The 24,112-nt window shown below is 40.0% G+C and overlaps 1 protein-coding gene across 4 annotated transcripts in view; it reads left to right on the forward strand.

Moving 5' to 3' along the window:
- Window positions 1–24,112, forward strand: part of PPP2R5C (protein phosphatase 2 regulatory subunit B'gamma) — an 88,976-nt gene that overhangs the window by 24,775 nt on the left and 40,089 nt on the right. The window contains exon 1 of one of the 4 annotated variants that reach the window (XM_005242956.4): window positions 8,361–8,566. The exons of the other annotated variants lie outside the window; for them this stretch is intronic. Coding sequence (XP_005243013.1) covers window positions 8,473–8,566 — 94 coding nt within the window. The 5' untranslated portion in view covers window positions 8,361–8,472. Of the gene's footprint in view, window positions 1–8,360; window positions 8,567–24,112 lie in introns of those variants that run through there. 4 annotated transcript variants of the gene reach the window in all.

The raw sequence follows: 24,112 nt of genomic DNA on the forward strand, positions 1-24,112 counted from the left end.
TAGAAGAATGCTCTACATCTGTCACTGGCAGCATTTCCTACCAAACTTGTTTCTACTGAAGCTTGGATAGAATCCATAAAAATAGGATTCAAAATGTAGTATTGTCTTTTTTTCTAGAGTCTAACCTGTCTCTGAATTCAGAGTTTAGATCTCTCTTGAAACATCTTTTATTATGCCCTTATTTACAAAAAGAACATTTTGTTCCATTGCACAGGTCTTCATTATAATCAGACCCAGACATTTTTGCTGCTACACTGAACTTTTCCCTTCGTAAGACCTCTACTGATCAAACATTGAATGCAATATTTATACATGTAAATATAAGTCAGTGTTTGCTGGATAACTAGCATGCTCTCAAGGTTTCACTCAAACATAATGTTTTTAAGCTTTGTTTATTGAAAATGGCATGTGTGATCTACCTAATAAGGCTGCAGAAAGGAGTGAGTTTGTTGGCATATGTGTTAGCTTTTATACTGCACTTGATTAAAATAGTGTGCCAATACCTGAAAAGAGGTTCTGCAGTCTGGCCTGGGAAATAAGTTTTTGTACTAGATGCAGTTCTTAAAATATATGGCTTTCTGAACTCAACAGACATCTACTGATTTCCCTCCCCATCCCCCACTTACAAAACCTTTTGGGTGTACAATATTGGCTGAAGGAAAACTTGGCACTGTTGTCTGTGTGCTACAGTGACCATGCAAATATTAGGAAATTCAGATACAGACTGTGGTGGGTTGAACTTGGCTGGATGTCAGGTACCCACCCAGCTGCTCTATCACTGCTTTCCTCAGCAGAACAGTGAGGGGAGAAAGTAAAATGAAAAAACCCACTTGTGGGTCGAGATAAAGGTAGTTTGATAAAGCAATATCAAAGGTTGCATGCATGGAAGCAATGGAAAACAAAAGATGTTATTCTCTACTTCCTGTTAGCAGGCCAGTTCCTGGGAAGCAGGGCTTCAGTATGTGTAGCGGTTGCTCTGGAATACAAACATCATTAATAACAAATGTCCCCTGCCCCTTCCTCCCCCTTTCTCTTGGCTTTTATAGCTTAGCAGATGTCATATGGTATGGAATATCCCTTTGGTCACTTAAGGTCAGCTGTCCAGGCTATGTCCACCATGAAGGGGTTTTGTTTGGGCAGGACCAGGACAGTTAGCAGATCCTCTGGTATTAACTAGCCAAGTGGCTTCTGCTAAATTACTATCCCAGTGCTTCCATGCCCCATTGCCTAACGCTCTCAACATAGTCTTTAACAGTTTGTTACACCTCTCAATCTTTCCAGGGGGTTGTGGGTGATGGGGAATGTGATACATTCATTCAATGCCATGTTTCATTGCTGAGGAGTTTATAAGATTATTTCTGATGAGTCCCATTGTCCGATTCAATTTGATCTGGGGTACCATGTTGCCACAAAATTTGTCTTTCAAGGCTTAAGATGTGTTCCAGGCAGTGGCGTGGCTTACAGGGTATGTTTGTAGCCACCCAATAGCTGCTTCCACCATGGTGAGTATATAGCACTTGCCTTGGCGTGTTCGTGGCAGTGGTCCAATATAGTCAATTTGCCAGGCCTCACCGTATCAAAAAACCAGCCACCGCCCTCTGTTCCAGGGAGATTCCACTTGTGTGGCTGGCTTGATTGCAGCACATTTCACATTCATGAGTGACCCGTGTGATGGTGTTCATGGTCAGGTCCACCCTTTGATCATGAACACATCTGTATGTAGCATCTCTCCCTAGAAGTCCCAATGTTTTGTGGGCCTGTCAAGCTACAAATAGCTGTTTGTTTTAATGTTCTTCAGTGGCACAGCTTTTGGGCATATGAGCATCTACATGATATATCTTTAGAGCCGCGTCTTTTACCTGGGCAGGGATTTCTTGCCACAGCGCATCAGCCCAGATAGGTTTACCCCTGCACTGCCAGTTGGTGGTCTGCCATTATTGTAGCCATCCTCATAGGGCATTAACCAGGGGTCAGTACAGAGATGGAGTACTAGCCACTTTTCTCATCCAGCAATCTCTAGGCCTAGTTGGATGGCTTCCACTTCTGCAAACTGACTTGACTCCTCTTCTCCTTCAGTGGCCTCAGTGACTTGTCATGTGGGACTGTACAGAGCACCTTTCCACTTCCAATGGTTTCCTACCCCATGACAGGATCCATCAGTAAACAAAGTATAATGCCTTTCATTGTCTGATAACTCATTATATGGTGGTGCCTCTTGGGCTTCAGCCACCCCCTCAGGCAATGCTCCAAAATCTCTGCTTTCTGACCAGTCCATGATCTCTTCCAAGATTCCTGGGCAGCTGGATTTCCCCAGTCAAGCTTGTTGAATGATAATGCCACCCACTTACTCCATGTAACGCTGGTTGCGTGATGTGTAGAGGGGATGTTTCCTTTGAACATCCAGTGTAACACAGGCAATCGTGGTGCCAAAAGGAGCTGTGCTTCTGTACCAACAACTTCTGAAGTGGCTCCAACCCCCTCATATGCTGCTAGTATCTCTTTTTTTGGTTGGGGTGTAGTGGGCTTCTGATCCTCAGTACCCCCAGCTCCAAACCCTAATGTCAACCTCAGGTTTCTCCTGATGTTTTCTGCCAGAGGCTCCAGGTAAGACCATGCTCCCCAGATGCAGTGTAGAGTACATTTTGCACAGCTGGTCCTGTCACCTGGGAGGTGATTTCAGTTCTACATCTGGGAGAGTGTTCGTTACTGCCTTGTGTCTCTACAGCCACTATGCTGACAGCCTTCTTGGGTGACCCCTTCTTTAACAGCTGTCTTCCCTCTCAGTTCTCCTAAGTGGGCTTCCAGCTTAAAGGTGGGTTCACCATCCCATTTCCTCATGTCCTCGCCCTGGACATGCAGGAAGAACTGGAGTGCACCACACAGCATGTGCCTGGGGCTGCCTGCCTTTCCCTCTGGGCCAGGAGAGGACTGATTTCTTGGAGTGTCCCTGACAGCCAAGGTGCTGACCAGTAGGGATGAGGAAGTACAGAGATTTTCTTCAGAGTTTTGGAGCCAAGAAGACACTTTCTCCACAGTTGGTTTATCTGTATTCGGGCAATACATCACTGCCAAGCTGTTAGAATATGGTATTGGGACACTTTGAATCACCGTCCTCCACATGGCTCTTGCATGCAGAACATCCTCTGGATCTTTGGAGAGTGTTCTTGTCCACTGTTTCTTTTTCACTACTGGGGCAATTACTGTAGTTGTTGTCTGTGTCCCTATCTCAGCCACGGTGTCCTCAGATGCAGTTTGGGTCCCTGCTGAGGCTGAGAGTTCTGAGTACTGAGGACGCAGGGCTTCAGTATGGTAGCAGTTGCTCCGGAAAACAAACGTCATAAATAACAAATGCCCGCTCTTCCTCCTCCTCTCTCTTAGCTTTTATAGCTGAGCACATGTCATATGGTGTGGAACATCCCTTGGGCGACTGTGGGTCGGCTGTCGTGACTATGTCCCCTCCCAAGATCTGGCCCACCCCCACCCAGCCTACCGGTGAGGGGGGAATGTTGGAGAGACAGCCTTGGTGCTGTGTGAGCACTGCTCAGCAGTAGCCAGAACACTGGTGTGTTGTCACCACCTTTCTAGCTACCAAGCACAGCACTAGCAGGGTTGCTATGGGGCTCTGCCAGACCCAATACAGAGACCATTTCAGTCACAGGCAGGTATTTGCCAATTCTACATTTAATCATTTTTTCCTGTACTGAAAGGGGAGTAAATATTATCAATTTCTCAGCTTGGAAGGTAGAATGCTATCTTTTGCCATGCTTCAGTCATAGGAATTCTTTAAGGAAGCCAAATGATAGTCCATACCAGTTTCATTCATCCAGGTGAGGATTTTTTTCTCACCTGTGTATTTTTTTTGATAGCTAGATGTTAACATAGTGCTTATTGCCTCTGTGTCCTTGAATTTTCTCTTGGCTGTCCTTTGAAATTGAGTTGGAACTTTGTAGGAGAAGTCCAGTATCCTTCCTGTTGCTGTGATTTCTCCTCCAAATGTGTAGCATCCAGTGTCTTTTCTCCCCTAAAACAAAGTTACTGTCTTTGAGTAACTCGCTGTTCAGGGTTGTGAAGAGACCCTTGTTTTCTGTAGCCTGACATTGTTTATGAGAATGGTGCTTGGACTATAATTGGAGGTGCAAAATTGCATTGGTCCTAGCAGGAAAAGCAAATAGTGTTTTATTCCCGTACCTTTTTTGGGCAGCTGTCTGGTAAACCAGATAATAGACTCAGCATAGCTCAAACTCATCCTTTTCCCTTCTTATTTTAACTCCGCTCAGTTTCCTAATCTGGTTCAACCGTGCAGCTGCACAAGCCCTCATACAGCGATTTCAGATGGTTGCACCTCAGAGAGGTTGAGAGGTGTGCCTCAGAAGAGGTGGGATTGCAGCAGTAGCTCATACAGACTTAGCTTACCTTAGGCTGCTGTGGAACACAATAAGTTAACGGAAAACCAGTCTGACAGTAAAGTAAGTGGCTTTCTGTTGGATTACTGAACTAAACCAACTGAGCTGTGGGTCTGATGACCACTGAAGCAGATGAGAGCAAAATAAAGTAGGAGGGGACTGTAGGAAGGGAACTGAAGCAGCCTGTAACTAGGCTGGTTTAGGTTGCTGAGGGATAGCAACTTCAGCAGCTGTGGAATTATGCCTTTAGTTACCTTTAGAGTTGAGACTAAATAGCTCCCTCCTCCCGCAATCCAAAAATGAAAACTCCTCATAAAGTCTGAGAGGTAACTAACTTGATCCAAGGTGTCTTCATGGAAACAGAAGTTCATCCAGTTTTAATTACCATATGTTGTTGATTCTGTTGCTATCAGAATAGCAGCTACTTCAGAATGGAAATAAAGGCAGACTTTGGGCAGGGAAATTTGTTGTTGGGGTGCTGCAGTGTGTTGGTTGTTTTTTAAATGACAACCAAATGGATTGATGTTTTGAAAGACATACTACACAGCCTCCCAGTATAAAGAGAATTCACTAGCTATAGTGCTTGATCCTAAATGTAACACATTTCATTATATCCTAAGAACTTTATAGGATTTTCCTTCATTCCCATCATCAGGAAGTTAGAAATTATTACCAGGGTTCATCAGGAAACCTGTAATAGCTACAGCTTTGCTATACTGTCAATACATTTTTTTCATTTATTTAATTCTAAAAAATGGGTAGCCAAAGTTAGTATGTTTTTTGATTCTCTTGCAACAGAAGCATCTTCATAAATTTGTTCAAGTAAAGTCTTCCTCCCCTCCTCCCATTGATATTCATTATCTCCGTTCCACTTGCACTAATATTCTTTCCTTCCCCATTAGTAAGTCAATTCCTAACTCAGTTTTCTTTGCGCTGCCCCCCTCCCCCCCAAGTTGCTCAAAATAATTCACTTTAAGTAAATATTTTCCTTTGGTGGCAAATCAAGTATCTTAAGGCTAAAACAAAGGAAGGGTATACAAACCTCCTGATCAGAATGTATGTCTCAATCTGTATGACTGGCGAGAAGATACCAGATTTGATTAATGAGCTAAAGGTCTTACAAAGATTGATTTCTTCAGTTCCGCTAGTATCCTGTCAAAAGCACACCAGAAATATACTGAATTAAACCACTTTCATGGTAGTTTACCAAGTAGTGGCCTCAGATCTAACAGTCCTGCAAAGAGGAAGAAATGTGAACAGGGTAATGTCTATCTTGCAAGAGAAAACTTTACGTGAATGTGACTTAGTGTTCTGCCAATACTACCGCTAGTGCTGCAAATAGCACGTTTACTCTCTTTAGGTAAGAACAGTGTAGGGGGGGTTGACTCTTAAGCCATGACCTAAAATTTGCTAATGAACCTCCAGCTATTCAAGTCATGCTTATGTATAAAATAGGAAATGGCACTGTAACTAAAGTGATGCTCCTTTTTTTGTTCTGTTGTGTTCCAGTACAGTATTTAAGTTGTATGCCATTGGACCAGCAGTCTGCATAGCCATTTTAATCTTTCAGGGAGTTTCAAAGAGACAGCAGCAGTTGACCATAAAAGCAAAGGCACAAGGAGAGACAGAGCAGCTGCCTCTTAAAGATGTGGTTACCAAATAAACTACAATTTTAAACCTAACTTGTGCCACTTCATACTGCATCTTATAACTATAGAACAGCCTAATTGTAATTTAAATGGGGAAAAGAAACAGATTTTGCTTACAAAATTCTGCATATGAAAATATTGCAAGAAAAGTCTCAGTTCTTTAGTTTTCTCCTTAATTGATCAAGATATTGTAGAAAACTTTGAGGTCAGTTTTGGTTTTGTTTTTTAATCCAGTTTTGTTAAAGGCATATCTCTATGCTAGCTTTTTGTTTTATAAGACCAAAACTCCATACTAACTTAAAGACTTTTTTTGGGAGTACACCTCTGTTTTTGCCTGGACTGGAAGAACAAATTTCTTTAACTTTTTTCCTAAGACTACAGAGGTTCAAAAAGGCATCAGAAGCTGATGTAATCCATTTTGATGTTCTCAAAAGCAGGATCCAGCTACATTTGTATCATTCATGATGTTTGGCCATTTTTTAAATTACTAGAAAGTCTGCAGTCTCCTACTTAGTTTCACTATGCTTATTGTGAGAGGATTTGATTGAGTATCTAACCTGATCTTCCTTGATGTAGGAGGAATTTCCTGGGCGTAGTGAATGTAGAAAAACTAATGCACTCCATCTCCATAATCATGCTTTAAAAGACTTGGTCAGTTTAGGCCTTTCTAGCAAAAAAACCAACAAAACCCACCCCAACCAAACCAACCAACCAAAGAAAAGCCACCAACAACCCACACCATACCAAACAGAGCAGCTGTATTTTTTAAACTAAGTAATGTTTTCTAGATTGGTCATCATTGCACTTTCTCGCCAGGTTTACATCCTTCTTCAACTGTGACATCCAGGAGGCACTACTTCAAGTTAGGCCTTGTGAATCAGTAAATCCAATTGATTTTATCATGTGCCTTACGGGTAATATTCTTCTTTTTTTATATTCCAGTTAGTCTTTTTCCTTCTTCAAATTCAGTAATATTTAGTACAGCTCTAACTCACTTTTGATAGTGTAGTATTTTATGTAGTGGCATATAATTTTTCCAACCAGGTATGCATATCCCCTGTAATTTTTGTTCCACGTTTTCATTGCCTTATGTAACTTACCTAATTGAAAAGTCTCTTCCTCTTTTTTTGATTTACTCCTCCTTTGGAAAGATCTAAGTTAAGATAGCATTGTAAAACAAGTAATTAAATATTTAAAGGTGACATACAAGTGCAAATAGCATTTGGGGAAAAGCACAGATTTGGAGATAGTGGAAATATAACGTTGCTTGTTTCTTAGAGCATCGTTCCCGGAGTTGCAGTCCCTGGGAGACAAAACAGTCCTTCAAACAGCCTGTTGTAAAAACAGACACGCAGGTCTCAGGTGATGAGGAAGAGGTTGCTTGCAGTTTTGTTCCAAATACCTGAAGTAATTTAACTAAAAAGAGTATAGAAATTGTTGTAAATACCTTAAGTAATTTAACTAAAGTTTAGAAATGGTTGTACTCTGAATTTCTGGGGTTATGCAGCAAAATTTTTTTCAGATGCCTATATATTGGTTCTTAGTGCTGCAGTATCTTAGTTTTTAATAATTAAAAAAAAGTTATTTGTAATTACTAGAAATTTCTAGAAAGGAAACTCAGAGTTCTGCATTATCCAAGTTTTACAGCAATCAAGGTAAACTTGAGATAGGTATGTTTCTGGAATGAAAGAAATACTTGGGATGAGCATGAAACATGAGGGTTTTCATCTCCTGAGTGTCCTATGTCTATATTTTTATTCATAATGTGTTAGCAACCAGTCATAAAACAGCTCATGGGAATGCTTATGAGGTTTTATGTTTATAAATCACTAAGAATAATAGTAATTAAAGGACCTGTACCTTACTATGAACTACCTTTCATTACAGCTCTTGAAAGCTGAAGTTGTGGCTGTTGCCCTCAGTGCTGTGGGGGCTAAGTCCCGGTGGGTATTCCTGGCAGCCTTAGGGAAGGAGGGAGTAAAGAGTGAGTAGTAAGTGCTGGAAGGAGGCAGGAGCAGAATGCGTGCGCTCCTGCGAGCAGGTGCGTACTGGATATTGGGGGGGGGGCGGTACTAGAGCAGCGGTGAGGATCATCCTGGTTTGAAGCAAACAAACAGGCGCAACAGCCCAGTCACCTGCGGAGGCTGCGGCTGCTGCTTCCCCGCTGCGCCGGGCCGGGGGCGCGGGGGGGGGGCGCGGGCGCGGTGACAGCCCGCAGCAGCCCCCGCTCATTTGCGGCCTCCTCGGTGTCATTTGAAGTTGCTGCCGTTAGCCAATGGGGCGCCTCCCCGCCCGCTGACATCACAGACCAGCCAGTTCCCTCCAGCTGCAGAGCGCTTCAGTTTCTGTCTTTTTTTAAACTAAAATGGAGGCCGGTCCCTTGCCTTAAGGCACACACCGCCGTGCCTGCCGGAGCCTAGATGTTGACATGTAACAGAGCCGGCAGCAGGATGGTGGTTGACGCAGCCAATTCCAACGGGCCGTTCCAGCCCGTGGCCCTTTTGCATATTAGAGGTGAGTTATTGTGCGTGCGGGAGCGCGGCGCGACCCTGCGACCCGCTCGGAAATGGCCATTGTGGGGCCGGGGCCGGTGGGGCCCGGCCGCGGCGGGGGGCAAACCCGCTCCTGTTCATTGCGTTCGGGGAAGGCTGAAGGATCCGTCGGGGCGTTTGCGTACACAGTTAAAAGCAGGTTTTGCTGCTTTCAGCCGTAACTCTCCCATCCCCCTTTCAAGCTGTGCTGATGTCAAAGGATGTGAAGTCACTACCCAGAAAGGTATTGAGTGGGGGGGAGGGAAGAGCCAAGTTATCACTGTACAGTTTATATAGAATAAGGGCAAACGGTTGGTGCGCTTCAAAGCCTTTTTTTGTGCGAATCGTTCAGATAGAGCTCCTTCCAAACCCGCTGCAGCGCGTAAAATAATTGCAAGTGTTGTTGGGGGAGGAAGGGGGGGGGGGGGAAGAGACGTGACATTTATTGTGAAAATATCCTTTATGTATTCAGAAAGCATTTCCTAGCAGAGATGCGGTTCGGCTTTAACAAGCAAGCTCTTATGTGCCTGTCGCTTTGTGCAGTTCTGAATGTTTAAATTTCTTCACAGAATGCATTCTTTCGGGTTGATAGAATTAGTGCATTGAAAATCCACGTTTTATATAATTCATTGGAAAAATACATGTTGGTATGACACTTTTGCATAATACTAAGCGTCTATCTCCTGTATTTTTGCAGTTTGTAAGATTTTGAATTGCTGTATGGGGGTTTTGTGTATATTTTTGGCTAGCTGTTAACCAACAAAAGCTTTTTCGAGGGTTTTTTTTGCATCTATTTAAGGTGGTTTTGGTTTAGAACTTCTTACAAGAGCAGAACATACATCAGATGGGATCAGCACACCTTGAACAATGGCATTTATATGCAAGAAACACAGCTGATACTGTTCTTAAGTACCTTTGCTTCTCAGTTTTCACTGGTATAGGCTACATGTTAGTAGTGAAAAGAGTATATTTTTTTATTAATATTCCATACACTGAAACAAATTTTGCTTTGGAAGTTAAAAAAAAAAAAACCCCAACTGTTAAGAAGCTTGCTGCCTTAAGCAGTAGCACTGGTCTTCATCACGAAAGAAATCACGATTTCTCTTTACCTTTTAAAAGAGCCATATCCTTCTCTGTCTGAAGTGGGACTGGATGTATTCTAGAAGACTCTAATTTTGGTCTGGGGGGGGGGGAATGCAGTAACATTCCCTTGAGTTAGAATAAGGGACTGTGCTTGTTGTCAAGGGAATATAAATGCATCTGCCTGACCTGTAGACAGGCCTTTGCTTTTCACTCCAGAGAAATTACCTTAATTCTCTGATAGGTGCAGCCTTTTGGAAGGGGAGAAGCACCATCTTTTCAAGGTGCACATTAGGAAAACAAACCAAGGTTGAATCAGAATGATGAAATGTAATGATGAGCCTTAATAATCCTTTGTCTCAATACAATAAAAAGGTTTTTGTGAATTTATTATCCCTGTTGTTGCTCCAATCAAATACATAATTGTGGAAACAACAGATTTTAAGAAATTGTTCTGATATTGACTTTCCTTCAGTTTCCTTGAATTTGACTTGAATTCTTGGTGCACTGGATAGTACAGTAGAGGTTAAGGAGTTTTGTGGTTTGTTTTGGTTTGGGGGTTGGGAGTATTTTGTTTGTGTGGGTTTTTTCTGGTTTGTTTGTGGTGGTGGTTTTTTTTTTTTAATGGATGATGGGGGTGGACTTTCTTGTAAGCAGTTAAGGAATAACTGGGGAGATTGCTTTGCATTTTTCAGGTGGTAGGAAGTAAGATATGACCCTGGTGTTGTAGCCCAAGGGAGTTTCTTGACACTGGGAGATGAAAGGCATCTCTTCTATACATACATACATACATACACACAGAAGTTGCATTGGTTTTTTTGTGTGTACCTTATCTCACTAGCTGCTCTGATGCTACCAGTGCTGATCCTCCTCTAAAATAAAGCCTGTCCAGAACAATACATCCAAAATTAATAACAGTAAAAATTAACTGTTAACTTTGAAGCCTAATGACACATTTTTACTGTTTGTCTCAAAATCCATGCTGTTTTTACAGTTGTCCTTTTACATCATTTGTTGCAGTATAGGATTAACTTTATAGAAGTACGCCTCTTTGCAGCTGTAAGAGCTAAAACTTCAATGTCAATGTCAAAAGCAGGGGAGTGGGGGCACAAGCCCCTCAGTTGTTTCTGGTAGATCTAGTTTGTTGTAATAAAGAAGATACTGCTTTATCACCAATTTCATATAATCTTTAATGTAAAATTTTGAGATGGTGTATTGTATTTTATTTTACCCTTATATTGTAGCTACCATATTTTACCTTAATCTTATTTTTAAAAAATATCTGTGAAGCCTTGTGGACTGCACTATCAGGATTGTGAAAATAAAAATTACAGTCTTCCTTTTAAAGTTCATTCTAAAGCACTTTCTGTACCTAGATCATATGGAGCATGTAATATTTGCAGAATAAAAAAGAGAACTTCTGATCTGGCATGGGACGGGAGCTTGCGCCCCTTCCTTTTGCCCCTCCAAGAACTGCAGACAGCTCTTATTGTCTGGGCTACTTGCAGCTTTGCCAAAACAACATAGTTAGAAAAATAGATGCAGATGGTTTTTAAAAATGATGTTATGAGTCTTATGAATAGGAGATTAGGGTGTCAGAATTTTATTGACTGCTGTTGCTGACGCTGGTATCTGCACCATCACCTATAAGGAGGAGCAGTATTTATCAGTAAGGGATAAGGTGGTGTCAGGGCCACAAATACCCTGTTCTCCAGCAGTTCATTTGGCTGACAGTACTCAAGGTCATCATGGATATGGTCCACCCATGTAATCTTGAGTCAGACTGCTGTGGAAACAGCTGTGAGAAGTCTTATCAGGGTTTCCCTTTTGCTCAGGAGTTGTCTTTAAGCTCAGGCTCTAGCTTGGCCTTGACCATTGCCTCAGCTGGGTTGCAACTATGTGGTTGTGCAGCCGCGTATCTCGCTGATGTGGATCCTGATGTTTTGACTACCTGGCTTGGTGTGCCTCTTCACTGTAGAATTGTTCAGCAGCCACTGGACTGTTGACTGACCCTGATCACAGAGAGTACACCTGTTCTCCGTTCATTTGTTCAGGTACTGTGAGACTATGCCCTTTGTCACAACTGCTGGCAGTTGTTCAAGACCAATGTGTAGAAATCAGGTCTGCAGAAGATGACTTTGGACCCGTTGCTGGAAAATACCAAGCACCAAAAGATCATAATCCGCACTGAATGCAAGTGGCATGGAGCCATTGCTCTATGTTATTTGCTTATGCTGAAAGCACTGCCTCAGTCAGAGTGTTTGGCCTGCTGGGGTGATGAGCCCTTGGTCATTCCACCTGCAACAGGCTTTCCAGGCGATCTGAGTTATGCTGCCGCTGCATTTGACCTTTTTCTAGAATACGAAGATGGTACATAATGGTCAGTTGAACTGCTTGTCACTGGTTATGGTGAACTGAAAACTTACCTTGTATTGGAATGATCCAAAGCTTCCAAGAAAACTACAATTTCAGTTTGAGCAGCTGGTATGGTCATGGAGTAACTAATGTGGTTTATGATCCTTGATAGAGACTTGAGCTTGTAGCTGACTGTGGAATAAATGACGTGGCCAAAGCGACTGGTCGTGGGATATCTGCATGGAGAGCTCCTTTTAGGATCTGCATGCATAGACAGGTCACTAACTGTGAAGATGACATTAGGACAGCACAGACAAGAGGATTATTAGTTATTAAGAATTTAACATTTTTATAAAAAGGAGGAAGCAGAGCTGGATGGTGTTTTCAAGATACATCTTTCTCCTTATGGAGTCCTTCTGGCAGCAAACCCCCTAGGGTGATGGAAGTGCACTCAAGTCCCTGACAGGAGGATCCATGTAGATGAGGCCTGGGGGAAAGCACTGGGATCTTTTGATTTCGATCTCAGCACTTCAAGCAAAGAAAGCAGCTGTAAGAGCACCCTGGATTAGGACAAATAGTAAACATCGGTCACTAGACTTGGGTTACCAGTTCATATTTACTGTTTTGAGTTGTCTTGTTGAAAACTGTAGTACAGAGAGCCATTAGCGGCAGAAAATCAATGTAATTAACTCCGTAGGCAGATTATAGATGTTTATTCGGGGGGGGGGGGGGGGCGGGGGCGGGGAACGGGACAGGCAGACGTTTTTCATCAGGAATACAGTTCAATGCTATAAGAAATATCTCTTAATGCTGTCTTACCAGTACATACCAGTAGTCCCAAATACTAGTGTTTTTATGAACTCAAGGCGCAGATATTTGAACAAAATATAGGTAAAACTTTGCTCTGATCTACTGATGCAGAATTAGCAGAATATAGAAGTTACTTTATTGCTGACTGGCTGGGGACTGGTAATGCCTGTTCATGCTTTTCAAAAATTATTTTCAAGATGTTTTGCAAGACATACTGAAAGTTGTGTGGGGAAGGAGGGTGAGAACACCCTGATACTGCATTAACTCAAACTGATGCTTCCTGTGGGCCATAACCTCTTTGAAATGCCTCATTGTCCACCCTCCTCCTCTGCCTTCCAGAGCAGCAATTTTTTTTTGACAGATTGGACTTTGTCATTATTTAAGTTCCTTTATGTGAAATATGCTTTGACTTTTTTCAAAGATGCGAATGATGTTAGCTTTGTCCATTCTTTCTATGTGTTCCTCGTATGTATTAATCTTAAGTGAGGGGATTGTGGAAGGTAGTTCATATTCAGTCTTCACATAGGCCTTTTCTACGGGGCTAAAAATACCACTGGTCATGTTTTTGTGATGTAATATCTGACAATAGATAGAAATTTGCATACTTGTTGAAGCATGCTGAAAGATCATTGTTCTGTTGGGTTGGGTACTAACGCAGCATCAAGCACCTGTCTGTGGTGTTTCCCCTGAGCTCAGGCCACATTTGATCTGGAGCAGAAAGGTTTGCCTGACCACCGTTGTACTGGGTCTGGCAGAGCCCCATAGCAACCCTGCTAGTGCTGTGCTTGGTAGCTAGAAAGGTGGTGGGTGACAACACACCAGTGTTCTGGCTACTGCTGAGCAGTGCTCACACAGCACCAAGGCTGTCTCTCCAACATTCCCCCCTCACCGGTAGGCTGGGTGGGGGGTGGGCCAGATCTTGGGAGGGGACATAGTCACGACAGCCGACCCACAGTCGCCCAAGGGATGTTCCACACCATATGACATGTGCTCAGCTATAAAAGCTAAGAGAGAGGAGGAGGAAGAGCGGGCATTTGTTATTTATGACGTTTGTTTTCCAGAGCAACTGCTACCATACTGAAGCCCTGCGTCCCAGGAAGTGGCCAAACGTTGCCTGCTGCTGGGAAGAGGAGAAAAACATCTTTTGATTTCCATTGCTTCCATGCACATGACTTTTGTTATTACTTTATTAAACTGCCTTTATCTTGACCCACAAGTGGGGTTTTTTTCATTGTATTTTCTTCCCTTCCTGTTCTGCCGAGGCAGGGAGTGATAGAGCAGCTTGGTGGGTACCTGGTATCTAGCCAAGGTCAATCCACCACAACCATGAACTACTGTCAGGCTCTTAAAGCAGCCAAGTGATATCTAGCTATTGCAAGATGCTTTTCCACTTACTTTTATATTTTCATACTTTACTATGAAAGGTCAAGGCCCTTTTGACAATGTGTAAACATAGGAAACAACTTTTAAGTGAGCTGCATATTGTGTTTAAATCTGAAGTACGCAATTTATTTCTTAAAGGAGAAAAGTTCTTTTTTGTTTTAGAAAGAACCCAGCATGTGTTTCTTTTTTCTTGAAGCATAGTTGACCTGAAGATACTTTTGTCTAACCATACTTAAAATCAAGAAGGCTGTTGCTTTGGAGGAATTGTTTCGAAGCTACAATAAAAAACACCAACAAAATTATCCATTTTGTAATTAAATGGGAAGCAGAGGCCAAACCCTCACGCTTCAGAAGGAAGCAGAACAGTAGCCATTAATCTCATGATGTAGAAAAGGAGGCTGAAAGAGCTGAGTTTGCTTGGCCTGAGGAGGAGAAGGCTAAGGGGATAGCTTGTCCTCAACTAGTTGGTGGGAGGATATAGAGAACAGGCTTCTCAGAGGTCCACAGTGATTGTGTGAGAAAAAAACAATACAAGTTACAATACAGTAGATTGCAACTGTATACAAGGAGGAGAACATTTCACTATAGGAGTGGTTAAACACTGAACAAGATTCCAAAAGGGCCTGTGAAATCTCTGTGCTTGGAGAAACTTTAAACTTGACTGGACAATGCCATGAGCAGCTGGGTTTGTTTAGCTCACCCTGCATTGAGTGGGGGGTTAGACTAGCAGAAATGGTCTCTTGTTGGTGAAATAGGAAAAAAAATAGTTTTCTGTGGTTCTGTAATTTTGTTGCATGTTGGACCAAAAAGTGACTGGCTTTACCGTCACTTAAAATACTACAATATCGATGTTAACATAGCCTTTTAAATTCAAACAGCAATACTCTTATTGTAAACTATCCCACCACTACCCCCCCCCCCCCCCCCCTTTTTTTTTTTTCCTGCTTTGGTCATTAAGGCAGACTTCTTAATACGTTTGGTGCTAGCATGCCTATTAGGAGTTACTTACTTGAGTTAACTCTCAGTTTATGGTGGTATGGTGTTTTAAATGATTTTTACGTGGTTTTGCGAACAGTTAAAGATGAACAACTGGAACTGCATGCAAGATTAAAAAAACGGCACACTAAAAGGGTGTTTCGTTCATTTCTTAATAATCTGTTAGGAGTCAGCAGTAGTATAAAAAGATTGTGGCATGTTTTTTTATAGAACATCTGCAACTCTAGAATAAGCTAGAACTTATGAATGTACAGTCAGGTATTTCACCCACATTTCTTGACGTTTACGAGCTTTTGTAAAAAATCTAATATGTTGAATTTATTTGCTCAGTATCATATTTTAACAAGCTTTAAACAGACAATGAATACAGCATTAACAAACCTTACTGTTCCTTTTCTGTGGTGTTTATAACATAAATTGTTCAATGGTATAATTTCTACCACAGAGCCTTACAACATGTTTCTGGTAATCTTCCTGCATTATAAAGACATAATGTTAAAAGTCAAGAATCCAGAGATAATTGCCATTTTTCAACTTTCTAATACTTTCCAAGAACCTGATAAATATAAAGCATAATATCCCTTACACGTGCTCAGTTTGCCTTTTTGGGGGTATTAATGTTTTTTGTCATCTGAAGCTGGCCTATACTGATTATGAAAGCATACTTAAAAATCTCAAAGTCACCTTTCATGTTACTGTGTTTTTGCTGTCAGTGTGTACTGCAGTAGGAAATTAGTCATCCTTCTGTTTTCTGTGTAATGATAATTTTCACCTTCACACACCTCTTGCATTTTACACGTAAGTGGGTATTTTGAAGGATTATGACCTTAACTGGTCTGAGCATGTATGTTTATTTAAATATTAATTTCCTTTAATATATTTACATTCAGTAAACATTTAAGGTATAGAGACTCTGTTGTGAGAAGTGAGTAAAATCTTCCTAGGAAGAAAGTTGTATGGAATACACCTCTTAATCATTTTCTTCAGAGGTGCTTCCATGACAGAGATAAATTGTGCTAGTTCTTTTTCAGTGAATTTAAATTAAAAAAATTACAGTAACTTGTAAAATTACATGTTTGTTTTTACTTTTGTGGAAATATTCCAGTGCAAAAGACCTTCCAACGTTTTTTTTACCCCTGCTAATCCAATAAATGGGATTTCCCATGGCCAGCACATATCATCTGTCCTGCTTGTGGGTCGTAGTTGTTGTTGGCTTTGGATCAAATGGATAAACCTCAGCTAGAGATTTAAAGGAGATAAAAATGCTTGTTCTTCCCTTTTCTCCCATATGAGCCAATTATAATTTGATAATCTGAAGAGGTGAGAACCCGCTGCATGTTTGGGCTGATACCTGTGCCTTCTACGAAGCTACTCAGACACTGTTGGTACTCAACCTGACTCCTGGAGCTCATAGTTATCAATCTTGCCAAAAGTTTCCTGTATCCTCATAGCAAGTTCTCGGTCACTGATGCTCATGAATATCACTTAACCAGTTGTACACCGGATCATTAGCTTTGAAAGTCACCCACTGTTCCTCCCAAGTATTGCCTCAAAAAGGAGAAACAGGACCATCTTCCTCAAGAACAAGTAGCAGTTCTATTCTTAATGAACCTAGGCCCCTCATATCTATAGGATTATGAAGTCTTTACTGAAGAGTTTCATCAATTAGTATTAGATAGTCCTCTGACAATTCAGATGATTGATACTGGTACAGGTGTGTTATTGTATTGGCTGTTGTATAGTTTTGCTAGATTTTTTGGAAGGGCATCCAGGCATAGCCACAGTACATAGCTACACACACAGACTGATGGTTTTTTACTGGTATATACTGAAGCAACTCAAGGGGAGTGTGTTCTAATACTTAGAGCAGATTTGAAGTAGGTTGCTTAGTTGTCGCTCCTGCTGCGTTTAACATGGTAACACGTTCATTAACTCTTCACTTACTGTGCATCACTTTATGTTGGAGGATGTACTTTACCTTGTTGCTGCTTTTACTCTGTTCTGTCATTCCTCTTACTTCATTTTATTGAGTTGTTTTTACTTTTGTATAGATCCTTTGCCCATGTGAAAAGTGTATGTATAACTTCTGCTGGAAACAATTAGGGTGTTAAGTGTTCACACTGCACTTGAAATCTCTCAAGGGTATGACTGTAAAAATATCTCCGGAGGGGACTTTCTGTTGAGCTGAAAATTCCATGAAATTATAGGAAGGTAGTCAGCTGGAATTTTTAAGTTACATTTACTGACTTTATGGTGTAATTTGCATGCTCTTTCAAGGAAGCAAAATTATATCGGTGTAAATCATCTGGTTTGTGATTAATCTCAAAATATTTTTTAGCAACAAAATTCAGCATATCTGTTTTGGAGGAAAATTTCTATTTCTTTTCAAAGCTTTTAATAATTAACTGAAACTTCTGTAGAGTCAGCTAATTCTCTCCATATGCTGTCAAATACTGTTAGCTACTGAAACTGCATTGTAAACCACACAGATCAAGTGAGCACCAGCAATATTTAATAGATACGGGAATATTTGCATCACATACAGAGATGTTCCTCTGATGGAGGTGGTTTTATGTTCTAATCTTTTTGCCGGAGGTGAACACCCTATACCAGTGAAAGTACAGTCTTGTCAGCGTAGCAGAGCTGGTGCTTGGCTTCTGCCCGAATTCTTGTCTCTCATGACTAAAGTGAGTTAAATGATGCTCTGAGTGCATGATATTTTAAAGCCACATCCGCACCTCTTTTAACTAATTCCACTTAATACACCTACAAATCATGCAGTACCATTTCTACTATAACTTGCCATGTAAGTTTTCTTTTTCAAAATGCAGTTAAAATTAGGGGTGGGTTCTGACTCTGGATTATTAGCCATCGTGGAAGTTTTATGTCAACTTCTATAATTGTTCTTACTACTGGTAATGATCTGTATTTTGTGAAGTAAATATTTTCTTGAAGTTACACAAAGAAAAAGTGATACATGAAATGTAAAGAAGTAAAAAATTATTCATTTGGGACTTTTCTAGTTGTAGCAGTCTACTAATTTGAAAACACTTTTTGAGGAGTTTTATGGAAGGTTTCTAATTTGCATTTTTGGATCAAAGCTACCAGCTGTGTGACTTCACACAGCCTCTGGAACCAAATTCTCATATTGCTTTTGTATTCAAAGTGAAAGCATAATAATGTCAGTGATGTTTCAAAGGTGTCCTATGTTTACTCAAGCCATGTTGGAGAGGGAACTTGAACAAAATTGATCAAAGCCTGAAATCCCATTGTTTACAGAAAAAGTATATAGTCTGTTCTTTGGGTGTAGTAAATTTTCCTTCAAAAATATTTTCCAAACTATTTACTAGTCTTAACATTAGAATCTTTCTTCTTACCTATTCCCAGAATATTTTTATATCTTTTCTCATTACATCTAACCTTCTATATAAAGTATCTTAAAAGCCAAATATTTATGCACAGGGGTTTTTTGAGGACTGTTTGTTAAAGCTATATCCATGCTGTAAAAACTGTGTTGTTCTTGTCCCTGTAGGAAATTAAGATCTTACTGACCTTTGAATCAGAACAAACACATCCTCCATAAAGTGAAATTTTGAGCATGTACTTCACTGTAACTTTTCTCACTCCCTCTTACTTGGAAATCCAATATTCATTAATGTAGCTTAAGGGATAAAGAATAATAAAGCTTATTTTTAAATGGAGGAAATTAAAATAAATTGCTTTCATTACACCTCTTCTGTGTAAAAATAAAATTGTAAATAAAATAATATTTTGGGAAATATGCTGGCAGTGAGATGTCTAAACCTGTCCAGGGGTTCTGGACACATGAAGTAGTGGGTCAGTCTGAGATTCATAGCTAATAGTGCCAAGCAACTTGTTTGTGCCCTGTAAATTTACAGATTTGTTGGAAGTTCCAGTCTAATTCTACATAACTAAATTCTCCAGTCTTTCTGCAGTGTGAAAGGGCTGGAAATTTGGTGCAAATTCTCAGCAGAATGTCAGCTTTTCTGGCAGATAAGAAATAGGCTCTGTTAGACACCCTTGTTAATGGGTACAGTTCTTACTAGAATTCATTTGTGAGACTGAAGATTAGTTTGACCAGAGACTGAAGACATCTGTTTTGAGGAAATGTACATGTTTTCAGACAAATATGATATGAGGAAAACAATGTGGGATTGTACAGGAGTGATTTTTGAGTTAAATGGGAAGTGATTAAGCATTTCATTCCTGTTTTATCTTTGATCTTTGTGAAATATGATTATGTTGAAAGCACAGATTTTGGTACATTTTGAAACAGGCATAGTTGGCTTTCAGCAAGGAAAGCTTTGACTCAAATATATTAGAAAGGTAATTTTTATTCCGTATCAGGGAATTGCTGTTCATTGCTGTTAGCATTTTAAGTAATTGTTGTCAGCATTTGACATGGCCAGCATTGGCTGCTAAGGGAAGTTACTGAGCTAGCTCTAAAATGTTTCTTCTTTCTGAAACATTGTTGCTGTTGTGCTTGACCATTTCTTTTATCTGTGTGGCATCACACCAGGCGTGTAAATTTCACAGGCATACAGGGGACTAGTTAAATACTGCTTATGCTAAAAAATGAGGATGACTATGCACTGCATTGGAAAGTAGGGTTTTTCAGGGAATACAAAAAATACTCCAACTCCAACCCCACCCCCAGAAAACAAGCAAGCAAAGAAAAAAACCCAAACCACAGGGGATGGGACTTACTGTCTGTTTAAAATTTATTAAGAAATTGCTCTCAAAAAAACACAAAAAAGTCATGTTGGTATTTGGTGATACTTTTGCATATCTTATAATGGAAGTTTTAATGCTGTGTGGGGATTTGGGATGACTTTAATTGTTGATCAGTTTTTCAGGACCTTAGTTTGCATCTCAGCTCAGTTAACCTATGCTGTTAAAGCTGTTCCTTTTGAACAGACTTTTCAGAAGGCTTACCCTATTCCCCATCTTATTTCTAATTTTGAAGAGTGGAGAATATAGTAAGCTGATTCAGTGTTGTCACCAAGGAAAAGTTATGGAAGTTTTTGTTAATTTAAAAATACATGTTAGCTTCAGGCAAGCTGGAAAGTGCATGCAGTTGTGCTTCTTACTTAACCAGAGTTCTTGCATGAGGGCTGGGCTTTTGGTTTCGGTTGCATTAGGGTGTGAAATGTGTAAGTTTGACTGTAGAAAACCATGGGGGAGCTTTTCTTCATGCGTTCTAATCTATTGTGTCATCTCGTTCTAAGCCAACACGTGACCCCGCATTCTTCAATGAATTCTTGTGATATCTGTTAATAATTATACAAAATGTCATAATTAAATTCACCTATTCTGTCATTCAGAAGCATCCGCTAGAAAGCAAGCAGTAAGCCCCAGGGTTTAGCGTACGTACAGGGAGTGAGGAGATGAGGAAGCAGGCTGATACGCTCTGGGGAAGTAACCAAGTTATTCTGGCAGTTGATTGTTCCTTGAGTTATATTTATTGTAGGTGTGTGACAGGTAACATTGATTGGCAAATTACATAGATTCCTGAGCAGTGTCTGAGTCAAATTACAGGCTGGTGCGTGGAGTTTGGGTATATTTCAGGAAATGGCACTTCTGCTTACAGCAGATGGTTAGGCTGGGTTAGCTGATACTTCGACCAAGCGTCCAGAGTGGCAGTTTATTCAGTGGGCCATGAGTTTCATCAGTTTACTTAATAGAAATCTTCTGCATTACACCATGCACTTGAATTATGTTCTGTAATGTAACTGAAGTCTGGTCTTACCACAGTAGTGCTTAATTTTTTTAGAGGCTGTTATATATATTTAAAAACAATTTTAAAGTTTTCAAGTGCAATTGAAGATGTTGTATAATAAGTTTGGGGTTATGCCATGAGAATGGTTTCAAGTACACTATAACAGCTAGAAAATTGAGGATTTTTCTCATAGGTTTCTAGTAAGTGCTTCATGTTTTAAAATGAGCTTTTCTGTCATATTAACTGTTAGTATGCCAGAAAGCACTACTGAGAGTAGTTTGTTTGGTTTCTCTCTTCCCTTGTTAAGACAGTTTTTTCTTCCATTGTCTATTTGATTATCCTCCCTGTCATTTTTCTCCCTAATTTTCAGGTGGGATTTTTATTTCATTAGCTTAAGCCCATTTCAGCTTGTTTCACTTGTCATTTCCTGTATGAGCATTTCTGTTTTCCTCTTTATGGTACATTGCCTTTAAAGTATTTATACAGTTATCACTTACTCTTCACTTTCTATTTTTAAACATTTTAATATAGTCTAAACCCCCTTACTTAAATATTATTACAAATATGTTCTCAAGGTTTTTTAAAATTCCATATGGCTTCTAAGAAAATAGTTGACTTCTAGTAAAACTCTTCATAAAGCAGGAGCTTAGGTGCCAGTGTGGTGTCAGTCCACTTGTGAAAAATCATTAGATAATTAAATGCACAGATTTTTCACTGTTGATCTACTTTCACCATCATCAGATTTAAGATCTCTACCTGGAAAAGATATTATTGGAAGTAATTTTGGTGCTTCAGGTTGTTCGGTGTGTAAAAATTATGTCAAATAGTATAAAATGACGGTAGTCTTTTTTTCCTACTTCATTACCAGTCAGTCCTTAAAATCTCCCATCTTAAATCTTTGACAGTTTAATGTCATTACTTAGTTTCTCTATCCTCAAAACCACCGTGTAATCTCGTAGTTAGGAGATAGCTGCCACTGGCAATAGCCTTCAGCACTGGGTTCCCCAAGGACTGCAGCTTTCAGAGGGGATTAGTGTGGTGAAGCACCTGTTTTGACCTTCACTTCAGGGCTGACAAAACATGTGCTTCTCATTTTTCAGGCTCTCAAGCTGTGTTTTTGGGGGATGGTGTCTATTTTGCCCGCACCACCACCCCCCCCCCCCCCAGTTTAATTTGTCTGATAATGGCTTGTTTGATTCTAACAGCCCTTATTTTAACATTAAATGGAAGAATTATTGCTTTAAGTCTCATAATCCAATGAAAAGCTGCTCATATGAAAATTTAGGCAAGAGATTTCTTTATGTAGAAACTGAAAATGTTTAATATTGTGTACCTTTCTACTTAATTTCTACCTGCCTCTCCCCTCTCCCCCTTCTGTATCATGATTAAGATTGATTTCATATATAAGCTGTCATAAGTGAAATAACTTGTTTATCTTGTTTAGGGCTTTATGCAGACTGCAGATCAGCGTAGAAGCAATATCAGTGCTATTGCTTTATTGAAAATGCAAAGGTTGAATGTTCACTAGTAACCAGGGTTTGTTTGCTGGAAATAAGACTTCTTTAAATAAGACCACTGTAGTAATTGAATGTCTAAAAATTTGAACTACTTGAAAATGAAAAAAATACAGCTTGCTTTTGAATTTTAGGTAGAAAATGTGCCATGTGTGATTTTAGCATCGTTATTTTCTACCAATGTATGGGAAAGTAGTTCTCATATTTTGGGTGCCTGTTTTTTTAGGTGCATTACTGAATGTGAAACAGCGGGAGTTTGGAAAAGTGCAGTTTTCTCCAAATGCAGGGAAATGAAAAGCAGCTTTTATTTCCAATAACAACTTTGTTATCTGAAGAACAGCCAAAAGGTATTCCTGGCAGCAGCTCAGTTCCTTGAAAGCAGAGGAGTGGATATAGCCTGTAATGACAGCTGATTCTCATTTTCCCCTCTCCTGAATACCTGGACTGCTACTGAGCATCATGGTGCTGCACAAAAGCAGCTGATGCAGACAGGGTCACACTTTCATTCTGCTGTACAAGTACTGTTTGAGATGGGGAGCTTCCCCTACACATACAGCCACCATGCTTAGCTCAGCTTCTCACTGGCCTTGAACAAGACAACTTGACTATGATAATAGCTGATAGGAATAGCGAGTGTGTTCTGAAGTTCAGAGGAGCTATAAAATATTTTTAACAAATCGAGAGTTGATTGGGAATAGTGAGCTTTGTTGTTGTAGCTCAGACTGAAAGTCTGTCTAATCTTTACTGTCCTGTTTCTGACAGGACAGGAAATGTGTTAAGTATTTTTTTTTTAAAAAAAAAAAGGCTATTGAGAACTTCTCTGTAGGAGTGTTTACAGGTATAATACATGGTAATTAGAGAAGGATCTTATAACCTAGAGCTCATTCTTTTATTTTTATGTTGCTTACATGTGCATCCCTTTATCTTCAATAGTGAGATAAAGAGCAGAAGTTTGTTCTTGTTCTGTGCCACTTAAAATGTTTATATATCATGCTCTCTTGAGTCTAATACAAGCACTCTGTTTTTCCATGAGTGTTCCTGTGGCTTTGGTCGCTGTGGTCATTTTTCTTGTTTAAGTGCTTCTGTTGGCAAAGAAATGCTTCTACAGGATAAATGATGTTCCAAATAAAACAATATAAACAGCAGCATGTTTTATGTACTTGCTAGTCCACGGTATGCATACAACAACATCATGCCTGCTTTGAGGTATCTGCAGCCAAACTCCCACTCCCAGGGTTTCTAGTTACAGTATAAAATATTGCATGTTGTATGTAGTTATAGTACTTCCTTCTATTCCTCAGGCTTATTTTTAACTGCTGCTAGAAATAATAGCTTTAATTAAACTTTTCCATGTGTGAATTGGAAGGTGGTTTTTTTCCCTGTGACACTGCCCTATTTCCAATATCATGTATTAGGATAGAATACTGTTAACTGGGGGAGTGGCATATCTAATGTTAATTATTATCATCATGATTTCAATAAAATCAGTGAAAATTCTGTTTCTCAAGTAATAGAAATGCAATAAAAATTAAGTTCTGTAACCCAGAAAAATATTCCTTGCTTTGGATTAGGATAGTAATGTAACAATTTCAAAATAAGGTAAATATTTTAAAGGGAATTTTATCAAATGCTAGATGGGATTTTGTAATAT

The sequence above is a fragment of the Falco peregrinus genome, chromosome 1 (genome assembly GCF_023634155.1).
Source record: "Falco peregrinus isolate bFalPer1 chromosome 1, bFalPer1.pri, whole genome shotgun sequence".
In the NCBI taxonomy this organism is placed as follows: domain Eukaryota; kingdom Metazoa; phylum Chordata; class Aves; order Falconiformes; family Falconidae; genus Falco; species Falco peregrinus.